General features: G+C 51.1%; 2 protein-coding genes across 4 annotated transcripts; one reads left to right on the top strand and one right to left on the bottom strand.

Annotated features, from left to right (window-relative positions):
* Positions 1-19: 19 nt before the first annotated feature.
* MTRFR (mitochondrial translation release factor in rescue) lies at positions 20-11,418 on the top strand. Its single transcript, XM_019734009.3, has 3 exons — positions 20-174; positions 8,466-8,769; positions 10,804-11,418. The coding sequence occupies exons 2-3, from the start codon at positions 8,488-8,490 to the stop codon at positions 11,044-11,046; spliced, it is 525 nt and encodes a 174-aa protein (XP_019589568.2). The 5' UTR covers positions 20-174; positions 8,466-8,487; the 3' UTR covers positions 11,047-11,418.
* Positions 11,419-12,756: 1,338 nt separating this feature from the next.
* On the bottom strand, positions 12,757-22,301 carry CDK2AP1 (cyclin dependent kinase 2 associated protein 1). Of its 3 annotated transcripts, none has more exons than XM_074321092.2 (4): positions 21,929-22,301; positions 17,397-17,494; positions 15,666-15,792; positions 12,757-13,563 (listed from the first exon to the last, which is right to left on the bottom strand). In XM_074321092.2, exons 1-4 carry the CDS (start codon positions 22,197-22,199, stop codon positions 13,496-13,498), a joined length of 564 nt encoding a protein of 187 aa, XP_074177193.1. In that variant the 5' UTR covers positions 22,200-22,301; the 3' UTR covers positions 12,757-13,495. The 3 variants fall into 3 exon arrangements, with proteins under 3 accessions (XP_074177193.1, XP_088657181.1, XP_019589569.1); XM_088801055.1 differs by lacking the exon at positions 21,929-22,301 and adding an exon at positions 19,420-19,489; XM_019734010.3 differs by lacking the exon at positions 21,929-22,301 and adding an exon at positions 18,455-18,475.
* Positions 22,302-22,734: the final 433 nt, after the last annotated feature.

Raw genomic sequence — 22,734 nt, forward strand, 5'->3', positions numbered from 1 at the left:
AGAGGCCTCAGCTTCTCGCATGCGCAGTTGGTAAGAATGAGCCTCCGGCGTGACAGGGAAACCACGACTGGAGTACGGCGCGTGCGCAGAGTCGGGATTGCGATTGCGATCCCTCTTCTGCGGTGGTTCTGGTTCCCCCAGAACTTTGGGGGTGGAGAGTAAACCTGGGGCCAGGTAAGTGTCCGCGGAGAAGCCAGGCACCCACACTCTTGCCCACGATTGTCTGGGCTCTGGAGAGAGGATTGGGAGCCCGGAAGCCTTGAGTTTCCCGGTTTACGACCGTGAGTCGCTCAACCAGTTGACCCGACGCCCTGCTCTGCTGACTGTGAAGCCGGTCCGAATACCTGAGCTGTTTTCCCTGGATATGGTTTACCCTAGGCTGCTGGGGTTCGGTCCTGGGTCTCTTCAAGGACTGGGGGGAGGGGAGGAAAGCCCACCGCCCTGGAAAAACAATTCCACCGAGGCCCCGAGAACAAATAGAACGATCTTCATTTACTTGTTCAGCAGAGCCTTCTGGCGCCCTTAGCGCGCAGCAGGGCTGTTTTAGGGCTGGCACATAGTAGGTGTCAGCATTGCTCTTTCCACATCTTTCGAAGGACCACAAAGATACCGCGTCCTTCCTGTGAGCCCCCAGCCCATCTCCTTCGCACTGTTCCGCTCCCATTCTTCGGACTAGTTAACCTTCTCCAGCGCTTACATTTCCCTGCAAGTGTCCTGAGCCCCACAATCAAGGGACTTGGCCTATCACTTAGATGGGCCTGAGAAGCTAGGACGCAAGAGATGTATTTGCCCTTGGAATGATAAATATGCCAGGAGGCATCCCATTGCATCTAAGCCTCCTAAGAATACCTAACAATTATGTTTCAACAGTAAAAAAATCCCATCTCTATCCAAAATCTATCAGTGTATGGGAAGATGTCAAGCTTAAATAAATTGAACCCACCCACCCCAAATTATGTTAATCCACCAGTGGACCACCAGTGGATATTATGCTCATGTAATACCTAAGTGAAATCAAATTTTTTAAATACATAGCCGTTTTCAGTGAACATATTTCAAACCTACCCAAAAAAAACCCCAGCAGTTTTATTACTAGTTTCAGTTGATCACAAAATCTGTTATTTGAGACAATGCAGAATCTTGCACTCACAGAAGCTTGAGAAGTGTGAATTGCTGAGACAGCTCCAGGAAAAGAGATGTGTTTTCTTACAAGAAAAATATTAACCCCAAAAGCTATTAATACTAGTGATTAGTTCCTAACCATGCAAGAGACAACAAATGATTGCTTTGGCTACAAAATCAGATGAACTCTGTTCAGTTTGAGAGTGTATGTTTTGTTTTGTTTTTGTTGTTAACAATGTGATTTTAGGTAGCTTTTTTAAAATCTATTAATGTCTTAATAAGCCACCATGCTCAGGAGCTATATTGTGAGTAACCCAGTTATTTTGTTAACCAACTGATGAAGTGAAATGTTTTGGTAAGGTTGCTCATGCCATATGTATTAGGTTAAGCTCTTCGGTGGTGTCTTAATTTAAAAAATTCAGAGTGGAAATTGCCTTTGACTAATTGGGCTAGAAAAGAAATGCCTTTTTCAAAGCTTTATAAACAGCTAAAAAGGTAGTTTTTAAAGTCCATGGAAATTATTTATGAATATAGAAAACAGATGTAGAAAGCTTCAGAAATTCCAGTAAATGTATTACGTATAATAATTGTTCATCCATTCTAACCCTCCATACTGGAGATTTTGCAGTACTTCTATGCAAGCTTACACCACTATTTTATGGCGTTATGAGGATATGATTATCACATAAGTTTATTATAACATCAAATTGCTCCAGTATCTCTTTTGTCTTGAAGCCTTCAAATTGACAGCTTTATAGCAAAGATCTTCCACACTGATTGGTATAAAATGAGGCTATTCTGTAATCCTGGCCAGATGCTAATGGCTTGAGAAATTTAGTGCCTGTTCACCGGGGTGTTACTTTGTGTCACTGATTTTTATATACAAATAGTTTGTCATTGGAGGGGGCACTTCTCCACAGCAAAAGATAAGGAACGCTATTTTAAATCTCTTCCATTAAACGTGGAAGGAAATGATCAGGTATACATTTAAATGTGAATTTTTTTTCATCTTTTCTGCCCTTCATGAATTGTTTTACTATATTAGAAAACTCCTAGAGATCTCTGTTTAAACCAGGACTTGCTTCGATGAAGGTGGTTTTCTCTTTCCATTGAACCTGCTGGGAAGTCAAGCTGTATTCTTTTTTTGAGGGGGGGAAAACATTGGGGAACTGTGTGTTTTTCCAGGACCCATCAACTCGAAGTCAAGGCGTTTTCAATCTAGTTGTGGAGGGCACAGCTCACTGGCCCATGTCGGGATCGAACCGGCGACCTTGGTGTTATGAGCGCTATGCTCTAACCCACTGAGCCAACTGCCACCCCTCAAGCTGTAATCTTGGCATCATAATTTTCTCCTTGGCACCTGCTTCCCTAGACCACAATTATGACCTCACCAAACAACATGTCTTTGGTAATTTCATGGTTTCCAAGTACTTCTTAAATGGGACCACACTAAGGAAAACAATTAGCAGGGCACTGTTCTAGAAGCCTTTTCACTATGCGCTCCAAAACCAAAATCCATGAAACAATCAGCTTGCAGACTGGGTTTGTGGGGTCAGACCACACTTTACGTGGTGCATCAGAGTTCTTTTTTTTTTAAATTTTTTAATTAAAGTTTGTTGGGGTGACAATTGTTAGTAAAGTTACAAAGATTTCAGGTGTACAATTCTGTATTACATCATCTATATATCACATTGTGTGCTCACCACCCAGTCAGTTCTCTTTCCATCACCATATATTGGACCCGCTTTACCCTAATCTACCACCCCTGTCGATCCCCCAGGTCAGAGTTTTTGAACTTCAGTTTAGGGATCCAAAGTGCTAATTGCATTTGTGGCAACATGGACAATTTTTTTCTCACCCTAGGTGGTATTATCTCCATTTTATAGATGAGGAAAAGTGGCCAGAGTTGCACAGAAAGTAAATCATGGAGTTGAGACATTGACGCAGCTCACCCTGACCTCAAAGCAATGTGGCCTTTCAAGGACAAAAAAATGAGAGGAAGAGTCAAGAAGAGAAAGTTGAGGAAAATGAGTTGACATTTTAAAGAGCTGAGGAAAGAACAGGCCTGGAGATACTATGAAAGGTAAAGAAACAAGCTGTAGAAAGGATAAATTTAGTTTAAAAAATGGACTGCCTAATGTTCTCCCAAGATAAGTCCTCCCGAAATAATCCCCATGGTATACATTGCTTCTTGTATCAAACACGATAATGTCATTGTAAGTGCTCTGAAAACATTTAAGCCCTAAACAAATACAAGGCATCATCATTATGATTATAGAGGCTTTGAGACTTTTAGAAGATGTAGAGTGTTATTATTGCTGCTTTTTTATGTGTTTCTGTCTTATTTTAATAGTGTAGGTGATAAATTATAATAAAGTTCCTGTTAGGCGCCATAAATAGAAGACAATCCCGGTGACGCAGACAAATAGGACCTTCTCTGTGGATTCAAGTTTTCTGTTTTAAAAATCTGAATGGGATGTTGGTATCGTATGAATTGAAAGCTGTTGTCTTTATCGGCTTCATTAGTTGTCTCCTGAACTGGGGAGCCGTGAGCCTATTCAATTTAGACCTGACCCAGAGTACTCTCCTCATCTTCTTGTTCCCCAAAAGCAAAGATAACAGCTCTGCGTTTCCTGCTCAATCTATTATGCTTATCTTATTTGAGAAATACTTCTCTGTAAACACTTACTGTTAAGGGAGAAAGGTGCTTTATCTTCAGCATAAGCCCCAAGCCTAGAGAGGACACAGTGTTTCAATCCTGAGCCGCAGTGCCAGTGGGTCCATTTTGGGGGTGTTCCAGGCCTCCTGAGGACTTCAGGCAACTAGAATGGGAATGAGCTAGATGTGAAAGGTAGAGAAAGGCTGCTTCATTTTAACTCCCATTTTGCAGGGAGCACCAAAACACCCTTTGGAAGCAAGTTATTATTAAGCATGTCTCAGAAAATCACTCTCACTTAGCTTCTGGTGCCATCAGCTGGCCATTTTGTCTTTTTAAAGCTGCAGCGTTCAAGCTCACTGTGTTTGATTCTTCACCATTGATTAGGTCATTGTTTTGTGGCCTGTCGTTTTACCTCATTATTCCTAACAAGCTCCCAAGTGGGTGCTGCTCTGTGGCCCACACTCTGAGTAGCAAGATTCTAGAGTTACGTCCTCCAATGTGGTGGCCACTACCTAGCACGCGAGGCTGGTCCAGACCAACATCCACTGTGAGCGTGAATACACCCCATACTTTGAAGACTTCATATTTTAAAAATAATGAGAATATCAATAATTTTTATATTGATTACGTGTTGAAACAATATTTTAGATATTAGTTCATGTGACTACTAGAAAATCTAGGATTTCACATGTGGCTCACGTTATATTTGGAATAGAAGCCAACATTTTTGGTATTCTTTTTTCAGGTCCCCCCCCCCCCTTTCTCAAGCCCCTTGATTACCATTTCACCTCTGTTAACTCAGATCAATATTCATTTAATTCTTTTTTCTAAATATTCCCCTTCCCCATCCATTACTCTCAGTCTCCATCTTTGACATCATGACCCCTGGGCTGTCATCCAGCCGTCGGATTGCTAAGAGCCAGGATTCAGGCAGCACCCTGGCTCAGGGCCCTTAGCTGTGACCCTCAAAGTGTGGTTCCTAGACCAGCAGCAGCACCTTCACCTGGGGGCTGTTAGAAATGCAGTCTCAGGCCCTACCCCAGACATAATGCACCAGTAGCTACCCAACAAGATCCCCAGGAAAGTTTAAGCAGTGAGAACTTGGAACGGTCATCTTTCCCAAAGCTCCCCATTTCCATTCATCTCCACATCCGTTCCTTTGGTTATTTCTGATGATGTTTCCACAAGGTTGATATACCATTGAAAGTTGTGGCTAAGAGAAACTAGTACTCGCCCTAAAAGAGCTAAACAGTGAATTTTAGGCCAATGCCATCCAGAAGGTGAGTCCAGGAATTGCAATCTTATGCTTTCCTGAAAAGATTCAGATATCCTTTCTCTCTCTCAGGGACACGAAAGGAAAGGCATTACCACCCTTCCCACTCCAGAGCATTAGAACTGTCGGTGGCACAAGCCTGACCTCACCGTATCTGGTTTAAACCGGTGACTGTCGGCTCCAGTCAAAGTTATGTTCCAGAGCCCAACGTGCCATCTGTGCAGCTAGACGTCCATCTTCATTTGAGCTGATTTTGAAAGCCAGGGGGCAATGTGTGCCCACTGGATCCAGGTCCCCACAATAGGCACTCCAGGTGACTTGGGGACATAGGAAAGTTTGAGAACCACTGCTCTGAGGCCGGTTACCCATTTCCGGCTCTGGCCGGTATCACACTCATGGACGCCTTAATTTCTTTTATGCTGCAGACTCCCGGGGCTCCCCGAGGCCCATGCTTGGCCTGGCTGTAGTAGATGCTGAAAATATCATTGAGCAGGTGGAACGTTGCCTTTTGTAAAGGCCTGACACCTGTCATCTCTAACTTGACCAAGTGGGAAGGGCTTCGGACAATGAGAGGTTTTAACGCAAACTGCAGTCAGCTTCAGTGCAGAAGCATCATCATGAAAGGAAAAGCAGAGCTGACGGGAAGTCAGGGTAGAGAGCCAGCCCTGAATTGAAGCTCATGCTCCCAGAAAGGAATTAGAGCAAAGCTTGTCATGGCTGCTGGTTTCCCCTTACTCACACTCCTTGTTACCATTTTTTCCTTCTTTTTTAATGTCATGATGAGCCCTAATTTGAGCTGCTTTTATTGTTCCCCGAAGACTTTGGGTGGCTCTGTGGGTAGCACAAAAACCGAAATCCAATCCGTATTCTTCTCTGGGCTTTGGGGAAGTGGAACCATGGGTGTGTTTGTCATTTTTAACTGTCATTGGAGTAGAGCCAAAGCTCCAGGAGATACTAAAAGTATTTAGAATCGTCCAATTGGCTGTTGGAATTAGCTGTTACACAAAGCAGCCAGTCAGTAACCGAACACTGGGGACCTTCTTGAACTCCAGCTGGGTGGGAGACCTTCCAGTGTGTGTGTCAGTTCTGAACTAGGACAGAAAGGTAGAGATTGGAAACAGTGGGCCGATGACAAAGCAGCTGATAAAAGCACCCTCCTCCGCCCTTTGTCTGGGGGTTTCGCCTCATCTCAGACTTGCTTCCTCTCTTTGTCACTGTGCTATATCCCAGGGCTGTCCTGCCTGGTCGATTTACTACCCAGCGGAAGAGAAACCCCAAGAGAGGCCCTGGGCTCCATAATGAATTGAATTCAGGGACTAGACACTGTCTTATACACAAAGGAATTTTGTTCTGTGGATCGAAAGCAGAAATAAGGGAAGGGACATCCTGGACATCTGAATGAGACCTGGACTTGGTCTCCTTTGGAGCCATTCATAGGGGAGTGGGCTCTGTTGTAGCGATTTCAGGGCAAGTGCTTGGGTTTATCATTTATCTTTTTTTTCCTGATGCTTCTGAAATATTTCACACACAATCAACAAAACTAATTTTTAAAGTACAATTTTCATGGACACGCTGCTTCAAAATAGATCCAGTCACAGCCAGGGAGCACTTTACACCCCTTCATTGTCACCCACTGAGACCGACAGAGCATACTGACCATCAGACTCTTCATAAAGAAGTGAGTTTAGACCATATTGTCAGTCACAGACTCGAAAGCTAGCAGAAAACTAGCATGGGTGTGAGGCCTGAAAAGTATATTTGTTTTCCATAGAAATGAAGACTATTGTCATTCTAAAAATGACCAGTATCAACTCAGTGCCAGCTGTACTGATTATGATTACTAAGGTAGACGTAGATTTAAAATAGCAGAGAATGCACATATTGACAAACAGCAAGGCCTGATGACACGCATTTGCATCAAGCTTCCTCCATGCTTCTCTAGAGAGCGCTGTGGGCTCAGCAGGTGTAGCAGTCAAAATGGACTGTGGGCAAAAGGTACATGAGCTGAGACAACGCCTGGGGAAATAATATGGTGGGTATTCACTTACTTTTGGCTTAGGAAGTTGGCTTATTTAGACTCCAGCCCTATGTTAGAGACCAGCTGCCTAGGAACTAGAATTTAGTGTTTCCAATGGTTAAAGCTACTTAGAGCTGCCGTCGGAAGCACGTTAAAAAGAGCAGCATCTGTTTTACCCTAGATCAAGAAGCATAAAAAAGATCCCAGTCTGTTGAGATCTTGCTTCCTGGCGTATCCTGTTTGACTCAAATTTTTATAAAAATACGAAAAAAAATAAGGGGCACATTCGTAGTTCCCATAACCCACTGGGTGATGGGATTTTGTTAAAAACCAGTCTCGTGCCTTCCAAGGTACCAACAAAGCCCTTTCCGGAATGCTTTTAACTCAGATCTTTAAGCCTGTGCGGGATGGGTGGAGAAGGGCTTATTCACCCATTTTGCAGATGAGAAAACCGGCCCATGTTGAGTCGCCTCTGTTTGCATGGGGAGCAGGGAGACCTTTGAAAGCAGGTAGCACCTGTCAGGTCCTTCTGCCTTCCTCCCCTTAAAGGAAGCAAAGGCCTGTGGGGTTCGCCATGTCCTCACAGCTGTTACTCTCCATACTGTTCATTTGTCAACTAAGACGTCTCGAGTAGTTATGTAAATCTTACTGTTAAATACCGCTTTCTTTGTGACGGTCTCTTGGAGTAGAGTGTGAGCTCGAAGACAGAGTCTCGCTCTTCTTCACCTCGTATCACTCACTATACCTCGCATGCTTTTTTAAACCTAACGGGCACCTTAATAAGAATCTGTTGGTTTGGTGGTTCTGACGACGCGTTCCAGTTGGATCACGATACTGGCAGCGTGTCTGAGGGAACAGATGTTCCTATTCAAACCCATGAAACTGGAAACACTAAAAAACAACAATTATGACATTGATTGATAGTGATATTTACTGTGTCAGACCGTTTAAGCTCAGCTATGAAATAGACGATTGTGTACTGTGGTCTTTGCATTTTGATTTCAAAGATTCGCAAACGTTTAAGTGGTGTCCCTGGACTCAGATCCTAATTCCTGCGGGCTGTACTATTTAATATTCCTTTATCAGATTGCAGCCCTGTTCTTTTGCATTTCACACTCAAAACCTCTCCTTCCTGAGAAAACAGCACCTCTGGGTGCTTTGAAGATATTTTTGGTCTGTTATAAGAAAATATTTATCAGCTGGCAGGACACGTGCTGCTAAGAACACAGCTGATGCCAGGCTGGAGAGGCCCAATAATGTCTTCACTAACTTCCTCAATGCCCGCCTGCCTCATACGAGTGCTCATCGGCTGGCATGGTTTCTGAAGGCCATCTTAGAACTGAAGTTAACAGAGCAAGTGCGTGCCCCTGACAGGCTGTCTGTGTCTCACCCAGGTCCTGAACACGCGGGTCCTCCATGAGTGCCTCGGGATTCCTCCGTTTTCCTGCACCACTGACCAGGAGGTGCATGGTGCCATGGGGCCTCCGGCTCAGGGAGATGCCAGCCTTGTTATCTCCAGGAACAGCAGTCACCCCGGCCCAGATGGCAGGCAGGAAGGACCGCCCTGCTCTGCTTTCCCTGGATGAGAGTGAACTTGAAGAGCAGTTTGTGAAAGGACATGGTCCAGGGGGCCAGGCCACCAACAAAACCAGCAACTGCGTGGTGCTGAAGCACATCCCGTCAGGCCTCGTGGTCAAGGTAGAGGACGAAGCCTGTGGGGGGGCGGGGGGGAGGGGCACCCTGGATTGCCAGTTTGAAGTGGCTTGTATGGCCACGGGAGGTTTCTCTGGAGGGCACTGCATATTTCGTCCCCTGCCCTGAGACATTCCTCCTGCCAGGATCCTCTGAGCCAGGCTTGCTGCCCCTCTTGAGTGTGGTGGGCAGGATGGCTGTGGCACTGCCGTGGGCGCCCAGGCCACGAGCAGCGAACAGGCCTGCAGTGTCTGCCAGCATCCTCAGCCCGTCATGACCCGGCTGACGGACCAGGACGGTCACAGCATGTGTGTCCCCCCATACCCTCTTGGGTAAATGTCAGGGCCACCTACCCTTCTGAGCGTGAGAATGGAGGCAAACCATTTCCACCCTAGAAGAAAGTGCACCGACGCCTGGAGGAGTCTTCCTTCTTTGTATCAAAACCAATCTGATGGGAGGACACCAGCTTTCTGCACATCCTGAACCTCTAGCAAAGGGCTAAGTGCTCTCTCCTGTTTCCTGGGCTGGTGGTAGTGGGCCCTGCCTCTGCAGTGGGGCTGTCGGTCCATTCTGTGTCGCCGGAGGGCCCGAAAGGCGGCCCAAGCCTTGCAGGACAGTAGAGAACAGAGAGCAAAGGCAGGTTTGTCGCACCAGCGATAATTGTGTCACGTCTACGTGTGGCCAGCACTGACCCGAGCAGCTTCGCACGCGCTACCTCAGTCCCCACAAGCCCATACTTGTTCTCGTCACCACGACACAGGGAAGGAATGTGAGGCAGAGGCTGAAACTTGCCTGAGGCCCGATGGCAGTGGAGCCAACCTAGACCAAACCCAAAGCCTGTGTTCCCCGTTTTCCACCGCCAGCTTTCTGAGCCAAGAGCATATCGCTTCAAGCCTCAATCTCTCCTTTTCCTCCTTGGTAAAAAGTGTCACTCGTGAGCAACAGATAAATCCTGAAACCTGACCTAATTTTTGTTTAGCCTGTTTTACATAACTTATTCCAAATTTGCTTTTACAAGGTGTGATCAAAAACCACAGTGAATGTGTAAATTTTTAAAAATTTACAATAAGACACATTGCCATTGATCCCCCTCAAAATGTTCCCCCTCGCTTCGAACACACGTATCCCATCGTTCTTGCCACTTTCTGAAGCAGCTCTGAAAGTCCTCTTACGTGAGTGTCTTTAGTTGCGCTGTCATGGCTGCCTCCATGTCCTGAATCATTTTGACTTTGGGGGAGAGTCAGAAGTTTCACGGTGCCAGATGCAGTGAATAAGGTGGATGAGGACACACCTTGTAATGTTTTTATTTGACAGAAATTGATGTACCAGAAGTGATGTGTGACACAGCATTGTCATGCTGCAGGATGACACAAAGACACTCACAAAAGAGGACTTCCAGAACTGCTTCAGAAAGTAGCAAGAACCATGGGATAAGTGTTCAAAGCGAGGGAGAGCATTTTGAGGGGGATTAATGGCAGTGCATCTTTCACTGTGATCCATTTTTTGTTTATTGAAACATTCACCATGTTTTGATCACACATCGTAGTACTGTTCTTTCACCCTGACTTCACAGAATTTCTCTTTTATCAACGTGCTTTGCAAGGCACTCGCCACAATACTAAGGTATTACACTGTGGTTGACGAGTAATAGAGGCTGTTTTCCTCCTACAGACAAGTTTATGTGCAGAGTGCTTGTTCCCTGGCCATGATTTTGACATACCTACCGGCTGATGTTTTCCAAGTTAGGGTGTTTTCCAACGGTAGGAGGCTACCGTTGCTCCTAAACAAAACAACACTCCTAATTATAAATAATCACATATGAAAGCCACATAATACAGCTGGGGCGTAGGGCAGGACGGAGGCCGAGCAGAGGCAGGAACGGTTACGGCCTTGCTTCTGTCACTGACTCGCTGGGATTCTTGACAAGTGGCTTAGCCTCTCGGGCCCATCGCATCTGGAAAGTGACTAGGTTGAGTTGAATGACTCCTGAGGTCCTGTCCAGAACATTTTGTGGTTTTCACATTATAAAATCTCTTACAGTGCCATCAGACAAGATCCGTGGATCAAAACAGAAAGCTAGCTCGGAAAATCCTACAAGAGAAAGTGGACGTTTTCTACAACGGTGAAAACAGTCTTGTTTACAAAGACAAGCGAGAGGCAGAGAAGAAAAAGCAAGAAAGGAAGAAAAGAGCAAAGGAAACCCTAGAAAAAAAGAAACGACTGAAAGAACTCTGGGAATCAAGTAAAAGTGTCCAGGGAGAAAGAAGCGCAGACTCTGACTGAAAGAATGCCAGATGCTTTCAAGGAGTAGCGGTGGTGAGTCCCATCACTAGCGTCATTAGAGATTTTTGACAGATTTAAGAGACATGAACTTTTTTAAATGGCAGAATAAACTGTAGTGACTAGAGGCGCACACTTTGAGAGTAAATCTGAGAGAAACAAGTCACTACGGTCAAGGGACAGTGGCTGGAGGGGGGACAGAGGTTGTCACTGTGAAGTGGTACTTGGAGGGGTGTCTCTGGGGTGGCTGACAGTTCTAGTTCTTGACTTGGGCAGTAGTTAGAAGGACGTTGCCTTATTTCTTTAAGCTGTACATTTGTGTGATTGTATCTTATTATCAAAGGTTAGAAATAAAAATATTTTTTGGAAAAAGTATTAGTAAGGTCCCTTTTTATGGAGAACTGTAGAAGAGACAAACAGTAATCGCATTTAGTGTCACTGTGTCATCTGCTGGGAGGTCGCTGCTCAGTGATAGTTAGAGGTCAGTCAGCTTAATGTCAGGTTAAGAGAATAAAAGCAAAACAAGATGGCAAAGATTTACAAGTTAGTGAGTTATTTACCCCATTAGCTTATTAGACTATGTGACCAAATCACCTCTCAGACATGGAACTACACGGAACTTCCCTGTAGGTTGATTTACAGGTAGGTTTATAAGAGATGAGTTTCCAGAAACCTGATTGGTTCCTGAATTTGCTCGGTACCATCACTCAAGCTGGATTTGACCGTATAGTTGTTTGGGCTTTTTTAAGGCAAGGGGTAATGGCCTGGCTTGTTAGAACACATGTGGCGTCCACACATAAAACCAGTAGGGAAGAAAGCCATGAGGTGAGCAGGCCACTGTCACAGACGGGGCATGCCTCGTTTCCGCAGTGAAGACCAGACCATTCAGCAGGCCAGACTGCACGCCCAGCGCATGCATCCAAATAAATGTACCTGTAAGGCAGCCAGTGACAGCTCTTCTCACCTTGGATTGACCTGGTTTGGAAGCTCAAGTGCTCTACGCAAGGCTGTCTAGACCTCTGGTGGCAGTGAGCAGAGCCCGTCCCCATTCCAAACTCCGTTCAGAAGGCAGCCAGGTAAAGTACCTGGAATAGTACATAAGAAACCAGTAAGAGTGGGAAAGCTGCAGACAGACAGGAGGGAAAGGCTTTGATTTGTCTCCATTCTTGTACCTTTTTGAATTTCCTGTCATGTGCGTGACAGAGACACAAACAAGCCCACTCTCTAGAAGCCATTTCCACGGCCTTCAACCTGTCATGGCTGGGACTGCCTCATGCCGTGAAACTGACCCCACCCCTCCACCAAAGCGAACAAATCCTCATCCCATGGGGAGCCGTGCCTAAGGCATATGGTCAAAATCACCTCACAAGCCCTTTGGAAGAAACCACCGGACTCAACACACCCAGCGTAACCTGGTGTTTAGCTCGGCATCAGAGCTGGTAATTCTGGTGAGCGCCAGACGACGTCAGTGGCCGCACTGTATTGGTTTTCTGGGGTGCACTTGTCTGCTACCGTTGAAATGCACCACAATGCAACTTCTGACCAGCAAACACACACTTTCCCCAGCACGTTGTGCTAATGACATCACCACAGAATGTTTCAGGGTCAGGTGGGAAAAGACCAACCAACCTTGGTTAGGTCTCCCCCCCAACTCCCCGAGGAGCTGTGTGTTAAAATACCACTTGATTCAAGGAACCCACATCTTAATACAAATTGTTAATGAAAATAAGCTTTATTACATCAAGTAATAAATACATACAAAGATGCAAACAGTGTTAGTCATTTTCTTCCAGATGTTTGGATCAACTTACAGGAAAGGCAGAACTGAAATCTACATACAGTCTTAGGAAAAGTTTCAAGGGTCCTTGTTAGGTTTGGTAAGTTGCTCTTTCTTCTGTATTTATAACTTGTGCATTTTTTAAATTGACTTCAGAGCACTAATAGTCATGCAAATACTTAAGCAAAAAAGAAGTTACATGAAGCAGAATCTATACTGTCTGGCAAACGGGGACCGGCTACTAAGTATAAAGCGTGCTGTCAGTAGGCACTAAAAACAAACCCTCAGAGCTGTATTAGCTCATGAAAAATGAAAACAAAGAACAGTTTGAGTAACATAAATGTATTCAAAAGAGAAAGGCTGGAATCTTGGAGGCAAACCGCAGTTTGCTGTGAGATAGGTAACTTTTACATGCATCTTTTGAATCAATGCTTGAAAAAGCAAAACAAAAAAACCCTGGGTAGTTCCTGACTATTTAAAATGTAAGTCCTAATCAGCTGCAAAATGTCTTCTCAATCTTAGACTGTAGGTTCAGAGCCTAAATGAATCATGGGAGGGGCACGGAAGGAGAAACCAAACTGTTACCATTTTGAAAACAAGTTTCATCTGAACGGGAGAGGAGAGGTGAGCTGTAACTTCTTGGAAGATGGAAAACTTCCCACACTAACACGGCAGCTAGGACCTGGCATTTCGTTCCGTCTCAGCCAAGCACTCCCGAACCAGTCCTCTAGCGTGGATGATGCCTGGAAAAGGAGAAACAGAGGCTGGGGACCATCTGGCTGCACCCGTTCCAGAAGAGGAAGAGGGTCTCTTCACAGCCAGCCAGAAAAGCCTCATACTGGAAAGGGAACTCGGGACCAGCGTCCAAACCACTAAGGCATCCAAGTGGTCCGAAGGCACTAACACCCCATCACACCTCTCAAAGCCCTTCCCCGCCAGCTAGATCGCTTCAGGTCTCCCTAAAGACTTCCTCCTGCACTCAAGGTGACAGCCATTAAGCTCTCTTCATGACATGCCTCTCTATAGTAACTGTATTACCACCTACATGACAGGAGTATGTTTCTCTCTAAGCCTGACCCACTTTGGAGATTCCACGCTTTCAAATCATTATTTTTCTCTGGCTTCTTCTAAATTCTAAAAGGGGCTTGACAATGTCAAGTAGCCTGCATCTGTCAGGGTGTAAGACGTCGACGGCTCACTCTTATCAACCTTGGTCCACTGTCACCTGCCTCCCCAGGGTACCTGAGCCGTCTTCTGCCGTTACTTTCCCCATCTTTTCTCTCTGGTTTCTACTGACCTTCATGAAACACTGCTCTCATTTTACTAGACACCAAGAATCTATTCCTTCTAAGAGATGACTCCCAGAGGGCGATGGGAATGACAACCCCAAGTCACGTAGGCATCCACACCTCACAAATCTTATCAGAACTTCTGAAGACTTTCTGTAAAGGGCCAGACAGCAAATACTTTTGGCCTTGTGGGCCATACAGTCACAATCACGACTACTCAACTCTGCCGTTGTATCATGAAAGCAGCCACAGACGTTATGTAAGCAACAGGTGTGGCCATATTCCAACAGATCTTTATGGACACTGAAGTTTCAATTCCACATCATTTCCATGTGTCAAAAGATCATGTTTTTTTTTCCCCACTGTTAAAAACTACAAAAACCACCCAGCTCATCGGCTGTAGTTTGCTGATCTACAGACAAGGCACCTGACTCCCTTGCACCCTGTGTGACGTCAACATGGCTGGCGTGGGCTCGGCTGTCAGTCAGGGTGACTGTGAGACCAGCTGTTCACCCAGGATTTCCATTCAGGTAACCAGCACGCCAGTCACCAGGACTCCTTGCTTCCTCTGACTCCAAACAGCAGCCTGGATGGTGGTGATGCCCACCTGACCCCGGGGTGGGGGCAGGGTTACCCTCCCTCCACAGCCCCCCCAGCCCTCTTGGGTGCCAGCCTCTAACTGCCAGGCCCCCTTCCCCACGCCCGTGCCTGACCCAGCTTTACAACTGGTCTTCACAAGGGTTTCCTAAACACCAGGAAAGCCACTGCTTTTAGGAGTCTGTCCCCAGCCAGCCTTGCCTCTCAGTGAGGAGTCACAGCCTTTACAGCAGCCTCCCTTCATGCCTCGGATTTAAATCCAAAGAATGTCCTCTTCTTTTTCTCCAAAGTGGCCTCTCCAACCCTTTCAAGAACCCCCAAATCCCTCCTGAAATGAAATTCACACATAGGCCACTGTGCTGAACCGCCACCTTCTAAACCAGAAATCCCCTTCTCCCTTCCCCTTTTACGTCACGAGGTAGCAAACCATCTCACTTCCTTCTGAAATCAGCTGGCCAGGCACATCCTCACGTGAGTCACTTTTTTTCTGTGACATCCTCCTCCCATCAGCCCTCCCTCTTCAATCATGAAAGAACTTCAAAGCATTCTCGCTCACCAGCCGGGGCCTGGGACAGACCCACACCCCCTTGGGCAACAGGAGTGGGGCAGGCATGGGGCAGAGCTCCAAAGATTCCTTTTTAAAGCAGGTGGACTCTCCTGGCAGCACACGGGCAGGCGGGCAAGGCTCACAGGCTGGGGCTGCGCTGCTCAGAGGCGCCATGTGAAGAACAGCAGTCGCCAGCCCCTCCCCGTCAGATGCTAAGTCACATCCCACAGAGCCACTCACCCCTGCCCGACACCTCCACAGCCACTGTGACTCGGGAACAAAACGGGAGCCCCTGAGGCACAGGGACTCTCCCCTCCCCCGCCCTCCAATGACCTCCGCAGAAAATCTTTCACAGTAGTGCTAGACCAGAGCTTTGGGGTCCCCAGCACCCGTCGGGAGTCTGGGGACTCACCTCGTTTTAGTCTCTCCATCGCACTCTTGCTCCCCGCGTAGGTGGGTCTGATCTCTTTCCCCAGCTCTTCGATGATGGCCAGCAGCTCGGCGTATTTGCTCTGGGGCACCTGGCTGTTCCCAGTTCCCTAGAATCAGAAACGTGTTCAGATGGACTGAGCACCAACCTGACTCCAATGCCATGGTCCGGACCCCACCACATGCCGGTGGCAGCAAGGGCAGGGCAGTGGCTCAGAGCTGTTGGCTCCACTGGGGCCAGGAGCGTCCCCTCTGAGGAACAAGGAGAGAGCAGGGAGGTGGGCCTCTACTGTCCTCATTCACTCAAAGAAACCACCCAGCAGTGTCCAGAAAGCTCTTTCATCTCGAATGGCTTATCTCCACAAGGAAGGCTTTGCCGAGAAGTTCCTAGGACCTGGATGGCTTATAAGTGTCAGCCAGGGGCTGAGGGTCCAGAGCCAGTGGACGAGACAGACGCCACACCTGGGGTCAGCAGGACTACAAAAGTCACCAAAGACCATCCGATGGAGCCCAGAACATGTTTAAATTCACCCATCCTCCCCCACCGGCAGGACCCACCCCACAGAAACCCTTTTTCTCCAGACCCCACAACAGCTCCAAGCAAGCGCTCAGATAGCGAGGCTGGGTTCCCCATGGCGCTGTGGGCCCAGGCGGCCTGCTCGGGTCTCTCCTTCTCCGTCCCCCTTCGTCCCCCTCCCCCCTCAACTGCACCAGGGCGACCCTTTCCCGCCACAAGGCCCTCGCCTGCTCCTTCCTCCTTCTCTGCCGCCGCTGCTTCTTGGCCTCGGGGTCCTTCCTCCTCCCCGGGTCCAGCTCCTGGGCAACATGCCGGCGCCTCCTCGTGGCCCCGCGGCCCTCCTCCCGCTGTCCCCGCCACTGCGGCGTGGCCAGGGCACTGTGCTCCCTCTCCAGGCTGCGCCTCAGCCTGTCCTCCCGCCACCACCGCTTCTTCAGGCGATCCCACTCCCGCTTCTCTTGCTGGGACAGGATGGCCTGGCGGGGCATGGCCTGGGAGCGGCCACCTCATTCCCAGGGACAGCCTCCATGGTGACCTCAGAATGTGGCCGAGTTCCGGCCATGGGCAGGAATCTTGCAGCTGGCGACCGCGGGCACTGAGGGCTGGTCCCTCCACAGGCAGCGTTTCCCTGGCAGGTGCAGCTGCAGCTGCAGCTGTGGTTTCCTTCACTGATGCTCCTACCACCCCGTGCCCCCCACTTGACGGTGAGGAGACCGAGTCTCAGCAAGGTTGCCAAGTGGGGGTCAGTCTCCTAAGTGCTGGGGCCACCAGCTCCTGATGAAACACATCTGCAGGCCATCAGGCTATGGGCCCGTCCCCCTCTTTGCCGGGGCCACAACCTTGTGGGGTGGGAATGGGAGCCGCGTGAAGGGCAGGCCCTCCTTCCCCAGGAATCAGAGACACATCGGGTGGTGGCCCCAACAGGAACTGCGGCTCTCGGGGCCCCACCCCACCATCCCATCGCTCAGGGTTCCCCCATACTCCTTGCCACCCCTCTGTTCTGATGCCTCTGCCTTGAACATGAGCCCAGCCAGGACCTTGGCTTGAGGAAGCTCAGATGACTGCTTCTCCAGTCCATCGTGTCTACTCCTTGGTCTCTCCCACCGACTCCCCCTCCCGGAGGGTGGGGAGCACGTCCCCTCAGAGCTCAGGCCACCCCCAGAACTCTCCTGCCGTGCATCACCCCTTCTGTCATACCTGGGTATAGCCGAGAGATGGTGGCCCATAATCGCTCAGCAGCTGCCGGTACTGTGAGGACGTGGCCATGCTGGTGGAGGGCGGGTGGACGCTCCCGGCTGGGGGACAGGAGACGAGAATCAGACATCGCGTAGCTTTGACCAGTTGTACCCAAGGCAAGGACTCTGGGTCCTGCCACAGTCCCCCTGCCCACAACCCATGCCATCAACAATGGTCTTTGGTCTCTGCAGGTCAGAGAGCCCTGCCCCTGTCCTCTAGTGTGGCCTTGGCCGACACTCAGCCTCGATGACTGATAGTGAAATGTAGCTAACAGGCCGTTACCCCACACTCACCACCACAGCAGACATGGCTAATCGATCACAGACCTCCTTCCCGTCTGTGCAGTGAGGACTGGTACCAAAGATGAAACAGACTGCTATTCTCTGCCTAATCCTGGCATCCCTTTTCTTTGAGTCCCACTCCCCTGACGTTTATAGCCTAGAGCCACATCACTGCCACAAGAGCCCACCTGCTACTTGGACCACCGGCTGGTCCACACCTGGGCTAGGATTTCCTGTGGGCCCAAACCTCTGCTGGGCTACATGGTGAGGAAGACACAGGGAAGGTCTGGAGATTGGAGACCCAACCGTGGCTGGAAACTGGTGCACTGAACACAAAGTCAGGGAGCTGGAGGATCTCTCGGCCTGTGCGTGTCCTCAGACAAGCCCCTCAACCTCTGAGCTGGTCACTCTCTCCCCAAAAAGGGGACAGGACTCTTGACAATCTGAGTCAATGCCTGGATGGCTCACACCCCAAGAAAGGAGGGGTAAGGCCTCGCTTATGGCCTGTAACACTGGAAGACACTGTCCCTCAGCAGTGCAGGACCACGTGGGGCCAGGGTCCAGCTCAGCATGGAGTCTCCTGAATGGGGGTGTAGGAAGGTCCTCAGCAGGGAATTTTCTAGCTCCATCCAGCTCAGGAGCTGGAAGCATGCAGACCCATAATGGCGTCCGAGTGGCCATTAGCGGGTAAAGGATGTCCTGCAGAATTACAAACAGCGGTAACCATGGAGAATTTACCTAGCCCTCCTGAGCAGCTGCCCGCCTGCCTCCACGCCCGGTCTAGGAGCAGCTCCCCCCGCCTGCCGCCTGCAGAGCCAAACGGTCTCTCTCACACACACAGCGGGCTCTGCAGACTTGGCCCCGGGGAGGGACAGCTGGTGCCAGGCTGGCCAAACCGACCAGCTGCTCATCTAGTGTGGGCAAGGGGAGGGGCGGAGAGGAAGGAAGGTCAGAAGCTCAGGCTGATGGAGCTGGAAGGGGTGCTAGAGAACCCTGGAGCCCCTCACTATAGAGAGAAATAAGACCAGAGAGGGTAGGAGCTGCCCCAGGCCACACAGCACAGAAGAGGCTAACACCCCAACACTATATCCAAGATGTCTTCCGTGGTCGCAGGCCTGCCCTAGATTTACTCACCAGGGCCCAGGTTTAAGCCCAATCAGAAAACATGGATTCTAATACCTCCAAGCTGGTAACTGGGCACATCACTGGGTGACTCTGAGCCTCTAAAGTGGGGAGTCATAATGCACTGTAGAAACGTGCTATTCAGGATGGGGGGTAACTACCACGTTTCGACCTCTGTCCAAGGCAGCCACGGGCATGCAGCGGCCAGAGTACAGGAACTGGGGCAGGGTGCGTGCCTCCAGCTCCCCTCACATCATCCAAAGCCCCGTTCCCAGTGAGTGAGGTCTCAGGTTTTGCAGCCCCAGACCTGAGTTTCAATCCTGACCATTAGAAGTTGTGACACCTGTCTGAAAGGCCAGGATACTAAATATGAGACTGGGGCAGGGGGCATGGATCATCCCACTACACTTCAAAGTGTCTAGAAGATACCAGCTCCCTGGCAGAGATGGGGGTGGCACCTCCCAGGCATTTTCCTGCCTTCCTCCTCCTCTTGCTTGTTTCACTGGGTTGCTGCCTCCCTGGCCTGTCTTCCCTCTTACAGGCAAGGGTCTAGACTAGGAGCTAGTCCAGCTGTGCCATACCCGGCTGTGTGACCTTAGACAAGCCCCTTCCATCTCTGAGCCTCAGTTTCTCCATCTGAGGCAATGGATCCCCACATTGCTCTAGATCCTGTTCTTTCACGGTGCTAGGCTTGGAGGCTAAGGAACAGAGAGGAAGAACAAGAAATTGCCCGGTTTTGGTTGCAGGGGTAACCTAGGTGATGTGGAGGGGACACCAATCCTGTGGCAGTGCCATCCCTTACTCTGTGTTGAGGGGCGGGCAGGTGGCCCTGGAGAGCTGGCAAGGGGCCCCGAGTTATACTAATGCCCACTCCTTCCCACAGACACAGGAAGGGCCAGAGGGTCGTGCTGCACAAGGCCAGGCAGAAAACCAGACTGGGCGTGAGCGCCGTTTCCGAGCCTCGCAGACAATGCACGCAGTGTGCGGGGACCAGGGAGGCCGAGCAGAGGGAGGGACTGGCAGAGGCCAGCAGCTCCTGGGGCCAGGCACAGCTCCCCGCCCCCACACCAGACAAAGAGCGGCCTGGGCCTGGGGAGCTGGCGGCCTTCCCGCCACTTGGGGCGCCTTAAGGGGGGGGGCTCTCTGTCAGGGAGGCGGGGGCTTTGTCTAACTCCGCTGCCGCCGCCACCGCCACCGCCGGCCAGGCCGCGGCTTGGCAACCCGTGCGCAGGAGGCAGGGCTGGAGGGCGTGAGGGATGATGACAAGGAAGCCGGAGGAGCGGCAGCGGAGAGTCCATCTTGGATGCAAATGGCAGGGGGAGATGGGGCTTTCTAAAGGTGTCCACCGGGAAGGGGAGGCCCCCGCCGGAACACCAGAGATCCGGGCACCGCAGCACTTCTGGAATTCACCGTGGGAGAGAGAAGAAAACCTGCGCAGAGCTGCCAGCCCGCCCAGAACAGGACTTCAGGGGTCCTGAATGGGTGCCCGTCACTCTGTGACCCCAGTCCCCAAAGGTCCCAGGTTAGGGCCCCTGCCTCAACTATTCCTAGGTCAGGATTGAGAGTTCCCACCTGTCTAGGCTGGTGCAAGACCCTCACCTTTCCCTCCTCAGAAATGAAATGACAGATGAGGGAGGCAGTGAGAAATGCTACCTGAACCACAAAGCCTGTCTCAGCAAGGTTTGCAGACCCCGGAGCAGGTGAGAACATTTGAGAAAATAGTGCTGTTTGCTTTTGGGGATCAGAGCCCACATTTGACCAATTCAACTATCCCCACACTGGTATCCTGAATCTTAACCCTTTCTAATCCCCAAATCTGTATCCAAGAAGTTAAACACTCTCTCTCTCTCTCTCTCTGCTGTTTTGGGTCCCTCTTCAGATTTCTGGAGTTAAGGAGGCACCGTTTGGAGATAAGGCCCAAAACTTGCGGCCAACTGCCAGCGTGGCATTTCTGACCTGCAAGGCCAACCCCCCTCCCCCCCCTTCTGCCCCCTCCCCCACCACCAACGTGCCTCGCTTTTGGGGAAGTGTTTCCAACCAACTGTCTAAAGGAGAAGGGCCCTGGTGAGGGGACAAAGCCGGTCGTGTCCGAATCCCACAATTTTACCCCCCCCCCCTCACCCAGTCTCCCTCAGTCCCTAGGGTGAGCCCCTGGGCACAGCCGAAAGCGGCCTGACAACTTCTGGAGGAGTTTCCTGGGACTGCCCGGCTCCAGTCCCAGGGAGGGGAGAGAGCGGCCCCTCCCAACTTCTGCAGGAGGGGGCCTCCTAGGCCCAGACCTGGGGGCTCCGACATGTGGGCCCCGACGGAGAGGTTACACACACACACGCGCACACACACACACACACACACACACACACCCCGCCCTCAGGTACTCAGAAGCCCCCTGTTCTCTCTAACTTCTTCCACTCGCGCACGCCTGAGGGGGACCTCCCCAGTGCCCCATTCTCGGGACCCCTGCTCCCACGTGCCAGGCTTAACCCCCACTGATGACTGAGTCCCGTGCATCGCGGGCGACCCCCGTCCCCGTCGCAGCCGCCCGGCGCCCTCAGGGGCTGCTGCACCTGGCACGCCGCCGTCCCCCGGCCCTGCCTACGCCGGCCTGATTTTGCACACGTGCGCCCCTGCAGCCCGGGCCTGCGCCCCCGCTCCCCACCGGCGCCGGGCCCCGCGCCCCGCTCCCGGCGCGGCCCGGCCGCTCCCGACTCCCGCCGGCAGGGGCCCTCGCCGAGCCGCCCAAAAGCCGGAGGAAAAAGGAGCCGAGGAAAACCTCCCCTGCCCTCGCCCGCCGCGCTCCCCGCGAGTCCTCGGCCGCCGGCGTGGGGGGGACGGCGGCGGCCGCCCGCGCCCGGGGCCCCAGCCCAACCCCGGCCCGAGGCCCGGTGCGGGGCGGGGCGCACCCGCCAACTTTGGCAGCGCGAGCGCCGGAATCATGGCGGCGGCCGCCGCGCTGCCCCGGGCCGGGACCCGGTGCCCGTCGCCCCTGGCCTCGCGGGGCCCCGGGGCCGGGGCCGGGGCCCGGCGTGCGGGCCCCCAACTTGGCAGCACTTGGGGCGCGGCGCGCGCGGCCCGCGGGGCGCACTCACTCACCGGCGTTGAGGGAGGCGGCGGGCATGTGCGCGGTCAAGTTCGGTTTGTAAGACATCCCCCCGAGCGGCGGGGCGCGCGGGGCGCAGCGGGGCCCGGCCCGCGAGGCGACGACGGCGGCGGCGAGGCCGGGCGGCGGCGAGGCGGGCCCGGCGTCCGTGCGCCCGTCCGTGCGCCCGCCGAGCTCCCGCGCACTTTTTGTTGTTGACGGCTCGGGCCGCACCGGCAAATATGGCCGTCCCTCACCCTGACACCGCCGCAGTATATCACCCATACATCGGGCGGGCGCAGGGGCGGCCGCAAACTTTGAGCCGAGCCAGCGGGGCCGGCCCGGGCCGGGAGGGGGCGGCCCGGCGTCAGGGGGCGGCTCCGCCCGCGGCCGCGCCCCGCGCCTCCCCGCGCGCTCGGCGCCCGCAACTTGGCAAAGTTTGGGGGGCTGGGGTCCCGGCGGCGCCTGTGGCCCGCCTGGGTCCCTTTCTTCTTTTTCGTTTTCGGCGCCTGGAGATTTTCTATTTTACCGCTTATTTATTTTTTTTTTTTTTTAATAGCTAGGTAGGATTTCACAATTACTTTTTTCCTCCTTGACTGTGGGGGCAGGGATGGAAAATTACCTGGAGAAAATGGTGGCGAATGGTATTTTTAAGCACGTAGATCCTTCCAGACGCCGAGGTCTGGTTATTCCCCAGAATAAGAACAACCAATTCTTGACATTGATTTCAAATAAATTTCACGTCCCTGTCTGTATTTAGTGGGTTTTAACCCTTTGGGAGCCTGTGAATCCTTTGAGACTGGCAAAACAGAGGAATTTC

The sequence above is a fragment of the Rhinolophus sinicus genome, chromosome 9, assembly GCF_057876585.1.
Source record: "Rhinolophus sinicus isolate RSI-liver-muscle chromosome 9, RSI-T2T, whole genome shotgun sequence".
Taxonomy (NCBI): Eukaryota; Metazoa; Chordata; class Mammalia; order Chiroptera; family Rhinolophidae; genus Rhinolophus; species Rhinolophus sinicus.